The sequence below is a fragment of the Pseudonaja textilis genome, chromosome 9 (assembly GCF_049901715.1).
Source record: "Pseudonaja textilis isolate UNSWEBS1 chromosome 9, rPseTex1.2, whole genome shotgun sequence".
Classification (NCBI taxonomy): domain Eukaryota; kingdom Metazoa; phylum Chordata; class Lepidosauria; order Squamata; family Elapidae; genus Pseudonaja; species Pseudonaja textilis.
Genome location: NC_141998.1, coordinates 17,581,525 through 17,603,406, shown reverse-complemented (window position 1 = coordinate 17,603,406; position 21,882 = coordinate 17,581,525). Strand labels below are relative to the sequence as shown.

Here is a 21,882-nt window from a genome sequence, read left to right as displayed (position 1 = left end):
ATCCATCTTTCTTTCTTTCTTTCTTTCTTTCTTTCTTTCTTTCTTTCTTTCTCTGTTTCTTTCTTTCTTTCTCTCTTTCTTTCTCTTTCATTCTTTCTCTTTCTTTCTCTTTTGTTCTTTCTCTCTCTCTCTCTCTCCCTCCCTCCCTTTCTTTCTTTCCATGGTGGAGATCCAAAACTGGATTCAATATTCCAAGCACGGCCTTACCAAGCCCGCTGTAAAGTGGCAGGTAACACTTCGCGTGGTAACCGAAGCGGGCTGCCAATCCGCGTTTTTGCCCAGGCAAAGAGCGGCCTGAGGAGACTAAGCCTAAGACACAAACGCGGGCTCCCGTCTCGGCCACGGGGGTCGCGACTGGCCCACCTGCGAGCCGCCTGAGGAGAGCCCGTTGACCCTCCGGGAAGCGACCTCGCCGCTCGCAATAAGCCGCTATCTCCCCCCACCCCAACCCCCTCACACACACACACACACACACACACACCCCTCAGGCGCACCGAGTCCAGCCGCCGGCCCGCGCCTCGCTGGGGCTGAGGGGAAGGAGAGACTGGCGAGGCCGGCCAGCCTCGCGCGTTCTCTGCCTCCGCTGCTTTCCTCAAACTTGTTACGCTCGCAGCAGCAGCAGCTGCAGCTGCTGCTGCTGCTCCCTCCCGCGCGCTCGCCTCCCCTTCCCTTGGCCAGGAGGTCCTCTTTAAAGCCTACCCCGCTGGCCGCGTCAGTCAGTCAGTTATTGCAGGCAGCGGCGGTAGGAGGAGCTCCTTCGCGGGAGGAGGCGGAGGCGGCGGCCGGCGAGGCTCGGAGCTCGGGAATGGAGCGGCGGAGAGCGCGTACATGAGCGACGAGGCCGGCCAGCTCGCCAGTCGACGGGCAGCGAGGGAGGAAAAAAGGCGGAGGAGACGCCGCCGCTGCTGCTGCTGCTGCTGCTGCTGCTGCTGCTGCTACTGCTTTGCTCCGGCTCCGGCTCCGGCTTAAGCCGCCGTCTCCGCCTCTTGTTACCGCCGCTGCAGCTCGCCCGGGAGCTCCCGGGGACCGGAGAGAGGGAAGAAAACCCGAGGAGCGCCGGCCGGGAGGATCGCTGGGCGAGAGAGCGCTCCAACTGTGGCTTCAGCTCGAGCGCGCAACTTCGTCGTCTCTTTTCCCTCCAACTCCGAGGAATGAAAGCTTTCCAGGCGGATTTGGCTCTGCTCTGCTTCTTCCTCCTCAGCCAAGGTAGGAAGGAGTCTTTGGGGTTACTTTTTGTTTGGGTTTTTTTTTTCCCCCAAGCCGGGTGGGGGGAATCGCGTATCCGCTCGACTCGGGATGGGAAAGCCCGACGACCTCTGCGCTAAGGGAAGCAAAGGGGACGGGAGGAAACTCCTCGCGACTTTCTTCCCCGGAGCAGCTGCACTTGCACCCTTCGCTGGCTCTCCCCGCGCTCCGGAGAGGAGAACCGGAGAAAGGAGAGGGGTGGGGGGTGGGGGCTTTTTTTCCCTCTTTCGGTACAGCTGACGGACCCCCGCCTTTCATTGCCCGCCTTTCTTTCTGCACCTTCTCCTTAAAAACGACTTTGCGCTTTCCAAGCCGCGGGTTCCAGAAGGCTTTAAAGACGCCCCCCCCCTTTCCCTCCCCCCCGTAGCGTCTGGAAGAGGGAAAGGGCAGGAGGAGAAAGCGTGATGGTGGCGGAGGGCTTGGACGTAGTAGCAACGGCCCTTTCTTGTCCACCTTTGCTCCGAAGTATCGACCGGGGACTCTTTTTTTTTTATTTATTTAAGGATCCTTTCTTACGCCATAAGGGGACACCGAAGCGCTGCCCCGAAGTGTTTTTTGCCTGGGATTTGCCGGTCGAGGTTTGGTCCTTCCTCAGCTCCTCCGTAGGGTTTTTGTTCAGGTGTCGGCGTCTCTTGGATACACCGAGATACAGCCGTGCGATCTTGCTAGGGCAGAGAAAATTGCCTTCGGTTGGATTTGGGGATGGACGGGCTTCGGCAGCAGAAGCCTTGTAGGGTCAGTTAGTTGCGACCGTAGGAAGGACGCGGTCTGGGTTTGCTTTCGGGGGTCAGCATCCTTAAAGAAACCAGAGAAGGAGAAAAAGGGCTGCGTTGCGTGTCTGTCTCCAGGAGAGAGCTCAGAAAGAGAGAAAAAAAATCGGTGCCTAAACTTGAATCCCCGGCGCCGTGTTTCTGCTGCAACCGCCTGGGTTTAGGAAGCAGATCCGGGATAATTTCTGGAGGTGGGACAAACGGCTTGGATCTGGGAGGGTCACCTGTGGAATTAGGGAGTTGGAAGAACTTCTGCTTTTCATCTGCCCGAGACTAACACCCCGCCCCCGTGCCAAAGCACCTGAGCCTTAAGGCGACATCCACACATCCACCTTTTCATGCTCTGGGAGCTGCGGTTCCTGGGTGTTTTTTTGTTTTGAGGAATCCAACAGGTGAATCTGTGGATGAAATGAAAAGGCAAACTTAGGTGCTTGTGGCTGCCAAAAAGGGTAACCCAAATCTATCACCCTTGTCTCTTTTGCTGGAGGTAAAGCGACTTAGAGTAATTATTTCTGTGCTCCACTGTTTTCATTTTCATTTTGCATTTTATTTTGTTTGTGTAGGCTTAGTTCTCTTCTCCCCTTTCCTTCTTCAATATAGATCAGAATGGCTTATCACCCTACCCCCTTTCCTTTTTTAAATCGAAGCATGCTTTTTAATAAGCTTGTCATGCAAAGGCTGCTTTCCAAGAGGCCAAGATTTGAGAGCGGGTCAGGTTAATTTCTTTTGCAGAAGCCTGCTGTTGATTATAATTTTTGTGATGATGATACTGGCGGTTCTCCTCCTCACCTTGTGGTACCAGGAATTGCTATGTTACAGCAATATACAGACAGTTAGAAGAACACAACAGACATGCATGGGATCTAAGAGGGGTTTCATTTTCTTTTCCTCCTGGTTTTCTACTTCAGAGTCTGGGGAAGCAGGACAGAGGAAGGCACCTTTAAAAGTATATCCATTCAAATTCCAAAGCTCTTGTCTGTGCGTCCTGTAAAAAGTGTGTTTTAGGGGTCTTATTGGTACATTTTGGGGTGATAGTGTAGACCTTCTGCCAAAGCTATTCTTGTTCCTTTTAACAGTGGAGTAATTAAACTTGTGTGCATGTGTGTGTGTGTGGTTATATTTGAAAGCACAAGTGCAAGAAACTGGGTTACTAGTCCACCAAATCCTGCCTGGGGAATTTGGCATTGCTTTCATCCTTTTGCTGTAAAGACCAAGCCAGCATCTAAAATATTATTAAAAGATTGAGCGAGATGAGCCAACATACAAGAAGTTTCCTCTGCCAGATACATATCTAAATGCTTTTGGTACTGGTGGGACTTTTGTCCCATGCATTTTTAGTAGATTATGACCAGAGGGTCCATTGTGTTTCAGGGTAAGATACTAGAGACATTTTTTTGGACATGATTTCTTCCTTTGTTGTGAAGTTTGTCAGTCTTAGCGCTGCATGCCAAATTCTTCAGTGGCTACTTAAGTTTGAAGGCTACTATGTGTTGCTCTCAAGGCTGGGGAGACCAAGTTAAAAGCCCAACAGTATCAATTAGGAAGCGAGAACAAGTCCTGGTCTAGTCCTCAAGGCTGCAGGAAGATCTGCTTTGGGTTAAGGAGGAAAAATTAACTAGCTGCAGAATAATATATTTGAGAACTGGGAGCAAGAAGGAATCTATAAGGTATTTGTGTCTGTCTGAGGTATATAAATAAGATTACTGAGTACAGACCTCCAAATAGAACACCTGTCTTATCTAGGGTCTCACAAGAATGTACTTTTATATTCAAGTCCTTCCAATCAGGTGATCAAAGAAGCTGAGCTTTTAGAAAGTGGTTTATATCACTTAATCTTAGGAAGTCATGCCTAATCACCAGATGGGTGTTATCCCTACTTATTGTTTTCCAAATCACTGGTTTTGTAAGGACATTTTGCATCTCTGCATTCCCTGTAAGCAAGTCTTAGTTTAACTTCTCTTGACTCATATTCTGGGGCAAAATACGTCCACTTTTTTTCCCCTTTTCTTTTTTGGCGTAGAGCCTGCTAATACGCTCCTGCATTCCTGCAGAGCCTCTTAAGCGGTGTAATTTTCAGACTTGCTCTTCAAAGCCACATTTCAGTTGTACCACCAATGTGTTAAATGTTTAGGGGCAAATCCACAGTGCCCACTCTTCCACACCTGTGGTATCTTAAGTAAGATGCTCAGTACTGTACAGTAATTAAAGTGGGAGGAGAAATAGAAAAGGACAGATGGAAGGGCTCCATTTATAGTCATCTTAAGTTTCCCTTAAGATGGCACAGCAGCTCAAGAAATTGCTTCTCTGTGGGTGGTATTAGGTTTCTTGGTCAGCGTGTATATAACTGGCCTATATCCTGTCTCGGGATGGATAGATATGTATTTGGTCTGTTCCTCCCAGCTTACTGGGTTTTTTTTTCTTCTCTTCCCTGCTGTTCTTTCTTTCCCTAAGCTGTCAAGACTATATAGTATGTCATGAAAACTAGTATTATGTCATGAAACAATTCACATCCTACTAGCGTGTGACATCAGTGGCGTTCCTTGGGAAAAGAAATATGTCCCCATCACAGGCAAAACACAAAGGCTTTTTGGTAATTACTGCTTTTCCTATGTTTTGAATTTTTTATTTCCTTGCTCTGTAATAGCTTAGGGTAGAAATAGGGAAAGAGATTTCCTTCTCTCGCACCTTCTGGTCTGGACATCTGATAGCATTCTCACTGAGTTTTGAGTGCTATGTTTATTGTCACATAACTAACTCTAACATAACTCTAGAGTTGGTGCTGTAAGATCTTTCACTTCTACCTCCTCATCTTCCTTCCCCTTCTCCAACTATAACATTCAACAAAGGACGTGAATATCTGAGTAGCTTGGGAAGAAACGGATCTAATGATCAAGATGTCTAAAAACTGTGGGGCAAACTGTACTCCGTAATTGGAGAATCCATCATGGGTTGGCCCACTTCCTCCACCATTGTCACACTTGCCCCATTGACTTGCCCGATACTGTTCTGTAGAGCTCAGTTTTTCTTCTGCTTGTAGAGAAATGGCAAAGATTGCTGCTACTTCTTCAATCAGGTCACTTACGTAGAAGAACTGAATGGTAATCTAGGATTATGCATCTAGGTGCATCTAGGATTATGTGCATCTAGGATTATGTTATGGGTCTTGCCATGTATACAACAATGCAAATCTCTGGCAATGCATGCCATTTCCAAAATGGAAATCAGTATAGAAAACCGAAGTCCTTGGCTAAAGTAACACCAGTGAGGCATGTTCTAGTCACCTTCTGGTTGGGAAGACCTTCTCTTTATGCATTCAGTGTCCACCCAAAGGAAGACAAGAGTCAGGCACTTTCTGCATTCCCTTTGGAGTAGTTTCTCAAGGAGAAGTCATACGACATTTTTCAGGCTTTCCACCAAGACTTCAGATAGTTTCTTATTTATCATTCAGCTTTTCTGCTGCTCTTAGCAGTATTCAAAATTTTGCAATCTGCAATAATATCAAACATATTTAATGCAGTCTAGTGCAGAACCAGATCATCTGATTGTTGCTGGGTGAAAAACCAACAGGGAACCAGCCACAGTGAATAAAAATGGAAAAGAACTGTGGTATTAAAATTAATAGTGAGAGGCTCTTTGGCTCTCAATTCCCTTTGTAAGAGAAAGTTCATGGAGAATTTAGCTAACGATAATCAGTATTCCGCTTGGAAATATTACCTGTCCAATCTTTTGTGATGGCTCCTTTATGTGTAGGTCTAACAGGCACTTACAGTATTACAGATAATCAGAGTTGGAAGGGACCTTGTAGATAAATATATTCCCTGTGTTTCCCACCCCAACATCAGTCTTCAATCAGTGTCCTACAAGAACTATAGCCTTTATTAGAGCCATATTTATTAGTATGCTGTTGATGCATAACTATGTTGTCTATTATTTTGGGTGGAGATATAACATTTTAGCTAAATTGTGGTTGTGATGTTAGAAGTTGATACACTGAAATATGAATGAAGTTATGGGTGAAGGCTTTTAGAATATCCATAATATAAGACCGAAATCCTGCATTCACATAGATTTGTGATTTAGAAAGAAGACCTGTCATGCTTGTTAAGTATTAGCAAGCATCAAAGTTCTTAAAATATTTCAAAGTATTTTTTCATAAATCCTTGCTGAGAAATCTGATTGATGAGAAATCGAGAGTGAGGTTCTGTAGTAGGAAGGATTTGAGACACCTAAGTACATTGTTTGAAGATTTGTAATTTAACTATAAGAAAGGAGAAATGTTTAGGGAAATATCAAAATGTTCCTTTACGGAAAGATCTAAAAGAGTAGCAGGGATTCGGAAGGTAGATAATAGTAATCCAGAGTATGTAGAGAGATTAAAAAAACCATAATTTGTGGCACATTTGCTCAAATAAGTGAAAGGCATAGTAAAACTGTGATTAAGATAGGCTCCTAGTTACATATGTATATATTGCAGCAAACATTATCACCGTGTAGAAGAAGCTTTTGAAAGAAGTCAAAAGCAATTTCCCCTTGCAACCCTAAGCTGAAGATTTATTTGATAATTTACTTTGCATCAAGTGGGGTGAGTCGTCAGTGTTTTAGATTCTTAGATTGCTCGGTCTAGGTTTAAATTATTGCTCTCTTAATGAGAAGCATGCAGAAACTTGTTTTTCCCCTTCCTGCAGTAAGGCACACTTCATAAGAAGTCTCTCCAAAGTCTATTTTTAATTTACCTGTGGGTATTGAACTGCTACTTCAGTCCTGAAGAAACCAATGTCCCAATGATTGTTCTCAGCTTGTCATTAAAGGCAGAATCACCAGGGAACCTTTTCTCAACAGGATCTATCTGCCGTTCTAATATTCATTCTACCCCAAGCTTCTTGGATGAGAAAGCGAAATGTCTTCAAAGAAAAACCAGAAAGTCCAGTGGCCTCTTGAAAAAGCACCTTTGGGATTATACCACAATGTTCCTTATTTGAGGGATTCTTGATGCTCTTTGAGCTTGGTTGTTTTCTTGCAGACATTTCATTACCCCAAACTAGTACTGATGATGTTACTTATTTGGGGTGATGAAACATACCTCCAAGAAAATATCCAAGCTCAGAGAGCACCAAGGACTCCTCATTTCAACCCCAAGCTACAACTATTCTTCTTTATTGGTTCCTTGTTTGGCAATGGCTTAGTATGGTAAGAGGACTCAGCACCTCGATCTGTCAATCCTGGTTTGTAAATTCCTTTCATGAATGGCATTATGGCTTGGGCAACAGAGAGTGCCTTCATGGGATGTGTGAAGTTAGCCAATGAGTCAGTGAAGCATTGTTCTGAAATGTTTGCAAAACGGAAAGCTCAGTTCATGAGCATTGTACGTGGTTTGGCTACCCCTGCCAACTGAGACTAGTAGGGGCGTTTCTTAAAGATTTGGATTCACTGGAGGGGTGGAAATGGGCAAAAATCATTATTGTAATCTAAAACCAAAGTTGCTTGCTTGCTTGCTTGCTTGCTTATTTAATTATTTATTTTATTTTATTTATTTTTTACTCATGGATAGGCTTTCTTTTTTTTGTGCATTTTAGAAGTTGGTGAGAATGGTTTCTTTCTCTCTCTCTCTCTCTTTTATAACATGGTCTCCCTAAGTCTACCTCTTTTTTGCTGATTTGCCTTGCATTTCTGTTCAGTTTAAATCCTGAGCCAAACTTTTGTATTTTTTGTAAATCTGTCCCTCGAGGGGACACACTTATTATACCTACATATTTTCTAATTGATGGAGCAAACCCCAACCTCCTGGAAGCATTCTCCCTCCCCCCCCCCATTTCTATTTAAAGCTTTCAGAGAAATAGGGGTTCGATATCTATGGTAAGATCACGTCCTTGTTTACTATGTTATCTCTCAAAGTCTTTTCTACATATTGTTAAAGAGATTCCAGTTCTTAATTAGTGATTATCTCTGCACTATTTCTGATGAATGAAAGTTAAGCTAGTGATTTTATAGATGGAGTGGAATAGTTTTCTCTTTATTACACTGCTTAGAAGCATTTATCATTCACTCGAAGATGGCATTTTCTTCCAATGTAATATCTGGTTGTTGTTTTTGTAATGGGGTGGGTGCTTTTCCCAGTCTAGTGGATGGTTGTTCTCTTTCCAGACGTTTTAAGAAATGCAAAATGATTCCATAATACATAAAGGTGTGTGGGAGCTTTTCTCATGTACAATAGATTGGCATCGAGATACATTGGAGATTCACATTTGGAGACTCCTGCATTTTATACCCTCTCACAATAAAATGAGCATTCAACCTTTTCATGGTGAACCTTTCCCCATTCGTCCATGCCTTAACGTGAGAATTGACTGGAACTGCACATCATAGCATGGTACTCAAAATGTGGAGGAGTTAACATAAGCTATAGAAATTCAAGCACAGGACTTCAGTGGTTCATGGTTCTAGACTTGGAATATGGTTCAACAGGCCTGTGTTTCAGAAGATGATAAAAAAAAAAATCAATTATTGTCATTGGGTAGATAAATGTGGTTTTGGACAAACTTTGATTCACCCCAAGTGGTTCACCTTGCAACAGGAAAGGATGTCCTACTGAAGGGATGAAGATCTCAGTTATGCAAGGAGGGTATGCACCAATGAGTTTGCTGAACCATATGACCATGAGAACCCTGCCATCGTGGGTATGTAAAGATGGACCAGAATTTCCTTATCATAAGGCGATAAGGAAGTTCTGATCCAGCTTATATAGACAACATAATTGAACTTGAGGCATGGCAGATAAACTTAGCCAGAGCTGTCAGGTGTTTCAGTTGAAATGTTGAATTTAGATTATTTCTTCTTCTTCTTCTTCTTCTTCTTCTTCTTCTTCTTCTTCTTCTTCTTCTTCTTCTTCTTCTTCCTCTTCCTCTTCCTCTTCCTCTTCCTCTTCCTCTTCCTCTTCCTCTTCCTCTTCTTCATTTTCCTCCTTCCTCCTCCTCCTCCCTCTTCCTCCTCCCCTACTACTACTACCACCTCCTCCTCCTCCTCCTCCTCCTCCTCCTCTTCTTCTTCTTCTTCTTCTTCTTCTTCCTCTTCCTCTTCCTCTTCCTCTTCCTCTTCTTCATTTTCCTCCTCCTCCTCCTCATCTTCCTCCTCCTCCTCTTCTTCCTCCTTCCTCCTCCTCCTCCCTCTTCCTCCTCCACTACTACTACTACTACCTCCTCCTCCTCCTCCTCCTCCTCCTCCCTCCTCCTCCTCCTCCTTCTTCTTCCTCCTCCTCTTCCTCCTCCTCCTCCTCCTCTTCCTCCTCTTCTTCCTCCCTTCCTCCTCCTCCTTCCTCTTCCTCCTCCTCCACTACTACTACCTCCTCCTCCTCCTCCTCTTCTTCCTCCTTCCTCTTCCTCCTCCTCCACTACTATTACTACTACTACTACCACCACCACCACCACTATATCCATCATTGGACATTGGCGATCATGTTGCCAATCCTATTTTTATCAACAGCCACAAGAAAAAGTGCTGCTGAGCTTTGTCCAAACCAGTCCCTTAGATTTCGAAGCCATGATGTTCTTCTTTTGCCTGGACCTCATTTGCCGTCAATTTTTCCTTGGAGGATTAAGTGAAGTATGCCTTATTTTTACAGGTGTCGCATCACAAGTCCAAAATTTAGGTTTGGGAAATTCATATTTTAGTCAACTACAGTCAGCTGTGTTCATTGGTATTTTAGGGCCAGTTGCTCTCTTTCAGTGCAGGTAGATTCATGGGACTGCTGTGGGGAAAATTTGAAAGAAGTTGTGGAGTAAATGGTACCCCACTCTTGAAGGAATGGTGGGATATGAATCTAGCTATTACAAAAGCTAAGTATGTTTGGCTTTATGGGGCTTGCTCCTTCAGCTCTTCTGCCTTCTGTTCCAAGTGACAAATAAACATCAGTGCAGAACACTGCATTTAATTGTTAAAATATCCGCATGCTGCTTCGTATTTTCAACACCTGGCAGCATTTTGCAATAGTAACAAAACACACAATGCCTGGCAAATAGTGCAATTTGTTCAAAGCAAAATTGGGGAAGAGTTCATGCTTTGACAAGGGCACTTAAGAGGATTTGATTTTAAGTGATACACACAGTTGCATTGTATCACAAGAGGAAGTTATGTTATTGGGCAAGTGTTACTGTTCCAAAGACTCATTGCAACGAGCAACCATGCTGGGAAATGCAAATACACCCATTTCTAAATGATTTTGAACATTTTTTTTTTTAAAGTCATGCTTCAGAATCCTGCTTTTCCTTGTAGGCAGTTTGCCTAGAGCAGGGATGTCAAACTTGATTTCATTGAAGGACGCATCAGGGTTGTGTTTGGCCTTGGGGGGACCAGGGGCAGGGGCTGAAGTAGGTGTAGCCAGGGTGGGCATGGCCAACTCAACATCACTTGTGTCAGGGGCACCTGTGGTGGCCAAGTGCTAAGACAGGACTTCCCTGAGACCCTCCCTTCCTCTCATTATAATCTTCCTTCCTTCCTTCCTTCCTTCCTTCCTTCCTTCCTTCCTTCCTTCCTTCCTTCCTTCCTCCCTCCCTCCCTCCCTCCCTCCCTCTCCCTCCCTCTTCATCAGTGGTGGTGTTCAATTTTTTTAAATTACTGGTTCTTTGGGTGTGGCTTGGTGGGCGTGGCATGGCTTGGTGGGCGTGGCAGGGGAAGGATACTATAAAATCTCTATTTCCACCCCGCTCCTGGGCAGAGGTTACTTTAAAATCCCCATTCCCTCCCCACCCCACTAACCTGCTTTCCAGCTCTGTTCTCCTGTGCAGGGAAACCAAAGAAGACCCAGCTGATCAGCTGGGACTCGATGGGAGGCAGAGAAGAGATGGGGGTGGGGCCAGTCAGAGGTGGGATTTGCCGATTCCCCGAACTACTCAAAATTTCTGCTACCGGTTCTCCAGAACTGGTCAAAACTGGCTGAATACCACCTCTGCTCTTCATTCTCCTTTCTTCTTCTTTCCCTTCTTTCCTTATTTTTCCTTCCTTGCTCTCTTCCCATCTTCTCATCTTTTTTTTCCCCTTTCCTCTTCCCCTTTCTCTTTTCCTGTCCCTTCTTGCATGCTCAGATGCAAAAGGGGAAACATTTCTCCTTTTGTTTTGTTTTTAGTTTGTTTTGATAGCCCCCTGCCAGCCAAAACCGAGTGGCAGAGGCACTATGGACCGGTCCTTCACTATTTCCAGGGCGGTCCCATGGGCCAGATCTAAGCACCCTGCCTGCCAGATCTGGCTTGTGGGCCTTGAGTTTGATGCCCCTGGCCTAGAGCAAGTGCCATAACTGCCAGCACAAGGCTTCAAGTGGGAATCCAGAGCCTATGTTCCTATTTCCATTTTTAAGGAAAGAGAAAGACTATCTTGTTTATGGAAATCCACTGGGCAAAAAAAAGGGGGGCATCTCATTATTGCTCACTGAAAAAGCAAAAGAACTTGGTTATGTTACTTGCTCCCTGCATATATTCACAGCACAAACTGGAACATGGGTTATACATTATGAAGAGTCAGTAAATGTCAGCGAAGTCTAAGTGTTTCCTTTATAATGCAACAATTTAGCAAAATTTATCTCGGAAACAAATAAACTGCAACATTTAAGCCGACTGTCAACAGTGTTGTGAAGATCAAATAAGTGTCAGGACCATTTATATATGCAGTAACCATTTAGGAATGTTAGTCTTGCAACTAAGATCTGAGTTCAGGCCAACTTTTTGTGTGAGTGGTAAGGGGAGGAATGAGTTACCCTATCTTTGACATGGTGTATTTAGATTATCATGGTTTCATGATTAGATTAACCATGATATTAAAAATTAAGGAAGAAGGAGACTTCTTTATAATATGGAATACATGGTACAAATGGTTGAGTAAAAAGGAAGATGTTTAGTGAAAATGATTAAAGAAATAGGAAAAAGGACAAATGTGTATATAGTTATGTATATATGTAATATAAATAAATAACTATTGTAACAATAACAATACAAACAAGTAAGGATTTAGCAAATGAGTTATAGATATATTTGAAGTAAATGAACTTAATTGACACTAATAGATATGCATACTGTTTCGACAATGTTGCAAAATGCGAGAACATGTTTCTCTTTTATAAAAAAAATGTTTGAAACTCTGAATAAAAAATATTTAATTTAAAAAAAAAAATTAAAAAGATTATCATGGTTCCTCTAGAAGACTCCTAATCAAATCATCAGTCAAATCATCCTTCATAAGAAGAAGAATTACCTGTACTTGCTGCAAATGTTGGGAGTTATAATAGTCTTCTCTGAAGATGATACACGGGGGAAGCTCCTTTAAAGCAAACTTTCTGTTACAATAAGAATGAGCCTGCTGGTTATCAATGGAAAAGGTAGAATTTCCCAACTTTTTGAACTTTGAAATTTAACAAGAAATGATGAGAAGGACTTCAGCAAGATAATGTATTTGTTTTGTGGTTTAAACCTTGAGGAAACCTAGAGGTTTTTAAGAAGAGATTGGACAACCATTTGTCTGAAATGATGTAGGGTTTCCTGCTTGAGGGTTCGACTAGAAAACCTCCAAGGATCCCTTCCAACTCTGTTATTCTGAAAGCCACGTTTATATTCATATATGTGCATAGAAACCCAGAATCGCACCATTATTACACTCCTGGAAATTGGAATGAAAGTAGGTAAACTTAAGAGCTTCAGGGCACTCTTTCTGCCTTTTAACTTCTTTTTAATTTGGTTTTAACTCCATTTTTAATCGTATTCCTTTGTGGCTTTGATTTGTAAACTTCTCAGAGTCACTTAGACAGTAAGATGGACATTATCTAAATCTGATAAATAAAAAATAAATAAAATAAAATGGGGATAAAGAAAATTGCATATTGCTGACATAAAAGAAGGACCGGTTGTGATTTATGCGGAACGTTTATTTTAAAGGATTGTCCAATAGATGAGCAAGGCCATGTTGAATATGGGATATTCAAATGTGAGTATAAAAACAAGAGCAGGATCCCTTGTGAATGGGATGATGGAGATGATTACTAAGTCATTCATGATTGTTTTTGGAGAGAATCCAACCGGCCTTAATGTTCTTACATGAGTGCACAGGTGGTAAGTTTCAAAAGATGCAGATTTGCATTGGAATCTCATCAGGCTGAGCTGGAGGAAAATTTGATATCCTTTTTGCACAGTAATTTTAGCATCTGGCCTATGTCTGCATTTACAGCTCAGTCTACCTAGGACAGAAGGGTGCCCAGTGAATGTCTACAGCAGCCTCCACTAGTCCATGAAAACGATTGTCCTACTTTTGCAGTGGGTTAATGCCCAATTTCTTGGCACTGTTATTATAGACATTCTGTAAAAGAGGTAGGGGATGCTCTGATAGCCATTCGCTACAACCACCCCAAAGAACGATTGGCTGAAATGCTATCATTTTAAAGCAGAATCAGCATGCTGGCTCCCCAAAGTGTGAAAGAGCCTGTAATTCTGACTTGCCAGGAAATAAAATAAGGGGTTATAGGTTCTGTTTGTAAAGAATAGTTGTGGCTTTCTGCAGTGGTTGACTTTTCTAAGCAATTCCCATCAGAATACCAACAGATACAGTTCTCCTTAGAGCATGAAAGTGGCTTAGTTTTGAAAGTAAGCATTGCTTCTTACCTCTTCCTTCATCTTTGCTGACAAAAATGTTCATTGCATTAAAATTGAAACAATATGGGCATTGCTTAAAAGGAACCTACTGGAAAACATCAATGTTTATATACCATTCCTCAGTTACACTTCGGTGGCAAGATATCAGCTGCGGGGGAATTACAGAAGCTGATTGTAATTAAATAACTTCAGACAAGTCATGTAGAGTGGGCAAGAATGCACCTTATAGAGGAAGACTGGAGAAGGAACAACCGTTTCTATTTTGGCATTTGTCAACTGGATATTGTGAAAATCCTTGGGAAAAGCCATATTTCATCCCAACATAGTTGAAAAGAATTCCAAGAGTGTTGTAGAAGGGGGTCTCCAACCTTGGCAACTTTAAGTATGGAGGACTTCAGCTCCCAGAATCCCTCAGCCAGCTAAGCTGGCTGGGGAATCCTGGAAGTTGAAGTCCTCCAGGCTTAAAGTTGCCAAGGTTGGAGACCCCTGTTGTAAAGTTTCTTCAGTTTTCTATGGACTATAAATACCTGTGTTACTTCAGGTGCCCATCAGATATGGTTCCAAACCAAAGCCCTGGACTGAGTATTAATCTTGAACTAGCCTCCAGTCCATTCTTTTAGACCAGCTCACTTGGTCTGGTCATAACTACTCAGATTAATTAGACATTGAAAGATGGCTTTAATCTAGATGTCAGTGAAATCAGATCATTAACCATAATGCCACTGTTGCAATAGATAATGCATCTGCTTTACAAGCTGCTGGTCTTCCACAGCTATATGTCCCCTTGCATCCATCCCTAAAGCTGACAATAAGTCCTGAAGCTTGCCATGACTTGGCCAGAGCCTTTTCTTCAAGAACGGAGAGCAATAAATAAGACTAGGAGGGACATCAAGAGAAGAAAACATATCAACACGCTGCCACGTTTATTGCTTGTAGACAGAGAACTGCTTCAGTTCCAGGTGGTTGCAGCTTTGATGACTTCTTGGCTGGGTCAGAATAGCTGAAGTTGGAAGAGCCACAAAGTAGGAGATTGAAGGAGAAGAACTATTTTGGACTTCCTAATAAATTGCTTCTTGGTCTTGTTTGCATTAAGCTTGTTTTCCTCCAGCATGTCCTTTACTTCTGTGCACCGGTTAATTTGGATCTGATTGGTCACTGCCCACTATTAAGCCACAGCAGACAATTGAACAGTGCTTCCAACCACAGCAGTTTGCTTCTCTTCTGCTTATGTCTCTGGGAAGCGCTAGGAAAACACCCTGGGCATTAAAGTGGGATGCCCTTATAACCCCAATATTTGGAAAGGAGGAAGATAGCTATTCTCCCCTCCCACTCCCACGCACACAGAATGTTAATTCAAGACTCAAAAGGGCCAGGTGGTGTAGTAGATCTCCTAAAATTGGTCTGTTGGTGGCAGCAGCAGCGCTTCTATCTGACTGAGTGAGTAGTTGTGTGTGAAGCAGCAGGCTTTTTGTTTGCTGCTGTTTCTACCAGGGATCCAAAGATATGATGATTCTAAAGGTAGGATGCTTCTAGTTATGCTACCAAGCTTCTATCAAGCAATAGCAAGATAAGATAATAAGATAGCCTTTATTGTCACTCTTTTTTTTTTTTTACTGTGAATACACTGGCACAGATTGAAAATGAAATTCTGTTGCCTGCCCTCAAAAGAAAATATATTTATATCCACATGCATACATACGCACAGATATACACATGCAATAGACAGACAGACAGACAGACAGACAGATAGATACATAGATAGATAGATACATACACACAGTATGCGCGCGCGCGCACACACAGAGTATGCAGGGTTAATTTGCAGTTCACTCCAAGAGTTTAATTCTGAGTGGCTCAAGGTTGACTCAGCCTCCCATCCTTCTGAGGTTGATAAAATGAGGAGCCAGATTGTTAGGGCAAAAGGCTGACTCTGTAAACCACTTAGAGAGGGCTGTATTGTGAAATGGTATATAAGTCTAGGTGCCATTTTCTACCTACCTACCTACCTACCTACCTACCTACCTACCTACCTATCACTGTCTATTTTGAATACACAGCAGAAAGAGAAAGATACTACATGGATCAAAGCTGTAACTGAATCTAGATGTTCAGCTTCAGGTACTACGAAACCTCTTCTCAGAAAGTAATGAGGAAAACCGGTCATGGAGAGGATGTATAGCATCCCACACAATACTATGGATCTTAATCAAGCATCATTTATATGCCATGTCCTGGATAGAAGGAATTGAACAGAACAGAATGGAATGGAATGGAATTATTTTTTAAAATAGATTTTTATTATATTTTCCACAAATATAAATCTCATATGCAGTTTTTGACAGTGGTTTGGCATCGACAAATATTCATTTTATATATCTTAATATATACATTTTCTTTCTATAAATCCACAGTATCTATTGTGTCTATCTATAGTTACATTTATATTATATGTCTTATAATCTATATGTCTAGCCTATTATTCTCTTAAGGTCTCTTATAATAATTACATTTTTTATTTTCTTATTTTTTATATCTATCTTCTAACCATTCATACCATTTATGCCATACGTTGTAATATTCGGAATTCTCCCTCTCCTTCATTTCAAATGTGAGCATGTCCATTTCTGCACATTCCAATAGTTTGTTTATAACTTCGTCTTCTGGGGGGAATGTTGGGTCCTTTCCACATTTGTGCAAAAGCTATTCTGGCTGCTGTTAATATATATAGAATAATATATTTTATCTTTTTGGGGTATTGATCCTAGTTAGTCCTAATAAAAAGAGTTCCAGTTTAAGTTCAATTTGGTGTTTCTTGCAGCAAGTCTTTTATTTTGGAATGGAATTCTTTATTGGACAAGTGTGATTGGACACAAAGGAATTTGTCTTTGGTGCATAAGCTCTCAGTATACATAAAAGATATCAGTGATGAATCATGATCATAGTCATCATAAATACATTCATCATGAATCATAAGATACAACACTTAATAACCTTTTCTGCCACCCTCACCACTCTCTGCATTGCCTTAATGAGCGTAATGTGAGGGGCATGGGATCATTGTTCTGGACAGACCAATGTTTCTTTGGAAGCCACTGATCTTAAGAGGTGCGATGTTCTTGGGGCTTGGCTGAGACTGAATCTCTTCTCTCTGATGTTGCCTACTGAATGAAGTGGATAAATAAAACTGGGTCTACACAGAGCACTAAATAATGTGATTTATTTAGTGCTGCCTTAGCATGCTGTAAACCCAGCTATTGTGATTGATGAGCCCCGATGGTGGTTTAGCATATTGTGTAAATATAACCAATGGTGACTTATTCTGCAAACATGAATTAAGCAAATGATGGCTAAATGCAATGTATGAATCCTGATCAGACACTAGTGTTCTTCACCTAAGGTGGTTTGTAGTAGACAGTTGTTCCTGAAATGCTATCAGTTGCTTACCATTTTTTTTCTTGGTCCATATTCTCAAAAAAAGACAAAAGGGTCATTAGGTTGGGAAGAAAAAGATGAGAAACTGAGCAAAGCCAAATTTTATGGAATAGTTCTTTTTATGGAATTATTGGCATTTCTTGTAGTAAAGCTAAATCAGGAGGAAAAGTTTCAGACACAGGCTTAATAATTCCTCTGATGGTTTCTGGAGAAGACACAGAATGCTCCTGCCATTTTCTTGTTCACCAAAAATACCATATTTTGGTTTGCTTCCATTAGTGCTATGAGTTAACAGGACCTATACTTGCAACTTTATTCCTGAAAACATCCTAGGAAAACAAGATATTATCCAATATGTATAACACTACTCTTTTGCCAGTAAAAGTGTGCTTTTCTGCCTCTTGTGGTATAACAAGCACAGGTAATATCACCTTTTTCTTTTATTATTCTACCATGGTCCATTATTTATAGGTCTTTATCTTTTTTTCTCATCTTTGTCTTATTGATGACCTCTGCTCTATCTGAGTTTGACAGCTGCTGTTGTTATTATTTAAATCTATATGCTGCCTGGCTCCCAGTGGCTCTGGGAGGTTTACAGATGATTTAAAATATGGAAAACAAGACAATAAAAGCAACAAGAAACAAAAGAAGGGTAGAGATGCCAGAATAACAAATTGGTTGGAAACAATAAAACAACAACAACAAAAAACTAGGTTAAAGTGAAGTTTCAGTCATCCTTACTGGGTGAAGAGCCGGGATTTCAGGCCCCTTCGAAATACCAGCAGGACAGAGGTCCATTTTGATCAAGGGATAATTTATTCCAGAGGGAAGACGTGAGAGAGAGGGCTTGCTCCCAGGATCTCAATAAATGACATTGCTTAACTGAAGGAACCCGGAGCACAAATTGGATGGGCAGATGGTATGGGAGATTGGTGTATTCTCAAGTAACCAAGTCCCATGCCATGCATGTCTAAATGCATACATTCTCAATCATCCTGGTCATGGTTGTCCCAAAGGTGATTTTTTAAAAAGGCAACTGGACTTTCTTGGTTTTTCCTTGAAGACATTTAGTTTCTCATCCGAAGAAGCCTCTTCAATTCTGACTGAATGGTGGAGAATGGAAGGGTTTATATTCCTGGTCATTAGCACTCTTTCTGAGAGCCGTTGAGGTCACCCGGAGGTTTACCTGTGCCCTCAGGGTCACCTGAATAGTGCAAATGGGTGTGGAACCTTCTTGGAACTGTGCATCGGTGCTTTCTGTATGGGAAAACAAACATTCTGTATGAATGTGTTGTGTATTTTGGTGTTCAATCACCGCACAATCACTGCTCACCATCTCCTGTGAGCAACAAGTTCTTAGCAGGTTGTTCTTAGATTTTTCATCACGTCTGTGGTTGAAACAGTGAGCTCACTCTTTTTATCACATCTGCAATCCAAAACAGAATGCTGTATATGAGTAAGATTTTTTTTTTTAAAAAAATGGTGTACTCAAAGCTTAAGTTTCTGTCTGTGAAAAAAAGTTGAGGTGTTGTTAGCAGTTGGTGTCAGAAGGGCCTTTCCTTTACCTTTAAAAGACAAATCAGATGAAACTTTGCCTGAGATCAGAAGTAGCTTTGCTCTCGGATCCTATGATAGCTGAAATGCTTTCAGAGGGTCCATTAATAATCGTAGCACTGTTAAGTTGGATGAAAGGCTGTGGGATGTGTATTTCTTTCTTTTTCCCTTCTTCCCTCTAAAAGCTTATGACAGTTTTGATTGTTGCATGTGAGCTGGTTTCTCTTTTCTGCATATTTTTTTAAGATGATAGTATTCTTGGGTCATATTCCAGATTACAGTATTGGTTTAAACGATAGAAAATTTAAAACAAAACCAGGTAACTCAGAAGTTTTTTTTTCCTAATCTTCAGAGCCCTTTAAATGACTTTTTTAAAAAAATTGGGGGGGAAATAGTGGTCATACTGGTATCTCTATTTTGCGATATTAAAAAACCCTAATGAAATATCATCTTTTCCTAACATCCCATTCTTCTTTTCTTCATGAAATCTAACAGAATTGCTGTATCTCTTGCTTTATAGATGTGTGCGGTATTTCTAACATATAGTACTTCTCTTTTGATCTCTTACTGCTTTCTTTTAATACAAGGGGATCATAAGAGAGCAGAAAAGGCCACCTGAATGAAATGAAAAATGTAAGAAGAATAGAAATAAATATACAGTATGTGAGAAGAAAATGACTAGTGTACTGTAGGACTGGATGTCTTTACCTTCACAATGCAATAGGTAACCTGACAATAAGCAGTTGAAGCCTTCTGGCATCTCACCGCTTGTTTTTTTTTTCCTGATCCCCTCTGATTGCCTCTTTAAAAAAAACAAGTAAATTGGAAGCAAAGCCAAATTTGGGAACAAGCCATCTGGTAACTTAAATATTTGGAACTAAGTGACATTGGATGATGGGAGCAGGTTATATTGTTTGATATACAGGTAGTCTTCAACTTATAGCTACAATTTTTCTAGGACCAGAATTTCCATTGAAAAAGAGATGTGTCTATTAAGTTATTTATTTATTTTAGAAAAATTATATTACTGCCTATGGAGCACAAATTGTAAGTTGCAACTGAAGGAAGCTTACACAATAAAATTCTTTATTGGCCACATGTGATTGGACACGCAAGGAATTTGTCCTCGGTGCAAAAGCTCTCAGTTTACATAAAATATATATATTCATCAAGAATCATAAGATACAACACATAGTGATAGTCATAGGATATTAAATAAGCAATCAAAATCATACTGGGAAACTAAATAAAACAATATAAATCTTAAAGATGCAAGCAACAAAGTTATAGTCATAAGTAGAAGGAGATAGGTAATAGGAAGGATGAGAACAATAATAGTAATACAGTCTTAGTAAATAGGTTGACAGTGTTGTGGGAGGAATTAGTTGTTTAGCAGAGTGATGGCATGTGGGGAAAAACTATCCTTCTGTCTAGTTGTTCTGATGTTCAATGCTCTATAATGTCATTCTGAGGGTAGAAGTTGACACAATTTATGTCCAGGATGTGAGGGGTCTTTAGATATTTTCACAGCCCTCTTTTTGACTCTGTGCAGCACACAAAGCCTCGATGGAAGGCAGATTGGTAGCAATTGTTTTTTTTTTTTTTGCAGTCCTAATTATCCTCTGAAGTTGTGTCTGTCCTGTTGGGTTGCAGAACCAAACCAGACAGCTATAGAGATGCAGATGACAGACTCAGTAATTTCTCTGTAGAACTGTATCAGCAGCTCCTTGGGCAGTTTGAGCTTTCTGAGTTGGTGCAGAAAGAACATTCTTTGTTGTGCTTTTTTGAAGACGTTTTTGATGTTAGGTGTCCATTTTAGGTCTTGAGATATGATAGAACCTAGAAACTTGAAGGTCTCTGCTGTTGATATTGTGTTGTTTAGTGTTGTAAGAAGTGGCAGTATGGGAGGGTTTCTCCACCATTTCTACAGTTTAGAACAGGGGTGTCAAATCGATTTCATTGAGGGCTACACCAGGGTTGTGTTTCACCTTAGGGGGCCGGGGTGGGCATGGCCAGGATAGATGTAGCCGGTTTGACATCACTTGTGTTGGAGTGCCTGTGGTAGCCTGAGTGATCTGCCAGCAAAAACGGGCTCCCAAGCTCCGTTTTTTGGCTGCGACAGCCTCTTGTAATCCTCTGCAAGTGAAAACAGAGCTCAGGAGGGCCCCCACGGCCGTCATATGCTCCATTTTCAGCTGCGATGGCCTCTTGCAACCCTCTGCCAGTGAAAATGGAGCCCAGGAGGGCTTGCCTGTGGCTCTCTGGAGCTCCATTTTCGCTGGCAGAAGCACCGCAGGCCAATCCTTTGTTGTTCCCAGGACAGCCCTTGGGCCAGATCTAAGCATCCTGCGGGCTGGATCCGGACCCTGGGCCTTGAGTTTGGTGCCCCTGTTTAGAATATTTAATATAAAAACATTAAATAAAAATAAGAAAAGAAAACATAAAATAATAAAAATAATAAAATAATAACCACCCACCCCCACAATGATAATACACATTCATACAAACCATTTAATGGGTTCCATCTCTGTCTGGGTTCCCCAGCCTGCTAGCAGAACCACGTCTTCAGCGCCTTCCAAAAGAGTGTTAGAATGGGGCCGATCTAATCTTGGGGAGGCAGAGGATTCAGCAGGTTCTGACCAGTTCTGAAGAACCGGTAGCAGAAATTTTGAGTAGTTTGGAGAACTGGCAAATATCACCTCTGACTGACTCCGCCCCCATCTATTCTCTGCCTCCCGAGTCCCAGCTGATTGGCTGGGTCTTCTTTGGTTGCCCTGCACAAGAGAACGGAGCTGGAAAGCAGGTTAGTGGGGTGCGGAGGGAATGGGGATTTTGCAACAGCCTTCCCCCAGGAGGGCGGGGGGGATGGGGATTTTGCAGTATCCTTCCTCTGCCACGCCCTCCAAGCCACACCCACAGAACCAGTAGTAAAAATAATTGAATCCCACCACTGTGGGAAGAGTGATGTTCCAGAGAGAGGGAGCCACCATGTAGAAGGTCTTTCTTCTGAGTCCCATCCGATGAATCTCCCTCGGGGGAAATTGCACCCAATTTTGCAACCTTTTGTTGTGGCGGTCGTTAAGCAAATCATCACAGCCATTAAGCAAATTTTATTTCTTGATATTCATCTGAAACCTAGGTATAGTTTTTTTTTTAAAAAAAAAACCCTCTGCAATCAACCTAATTGAGCCCTATGGCAGAACCCATGTTTACAGTATGACCAGACACATTTTGTAAAAACCTGGGTCTTTGAAAAAGTC

At 41.9% G+C, this 21,882-nt stretch overlaps 1 protein-coding gene across 4 annotated transcripts in view; it reads left to right on the top strand.

Annotated features, from left to right (window-relative positions):
- Positions 1–752: 752 nt before the first annotated feature.
- Positions 753–21,882, top strand: part of KIRREL3 (kirre like nephrin family adhesion molecule 3) — a 704,205-nt gene continuing 683,075 nt past the window's right edge. For 2 of the 4 annotated variants that reach the window (XM_087939025.1, XM_087939023.1), the window contains exon 1: positions 1,067–1,206. In XM_087939025.1, coding sequence (XP_087795151.1) covers positions 1,152–1,206 — 55 coding nt within the window. In that variant the 5' untranslated portion in view covers positions 1,067–1,151. Of the gene's footprint in view, positions 1,207–21,882 lie in introns of all 4 variants that reach the window. The other 2 variants (XM_087939026.1, XM_087939024.1) reach the window with 2 other exon arrangements.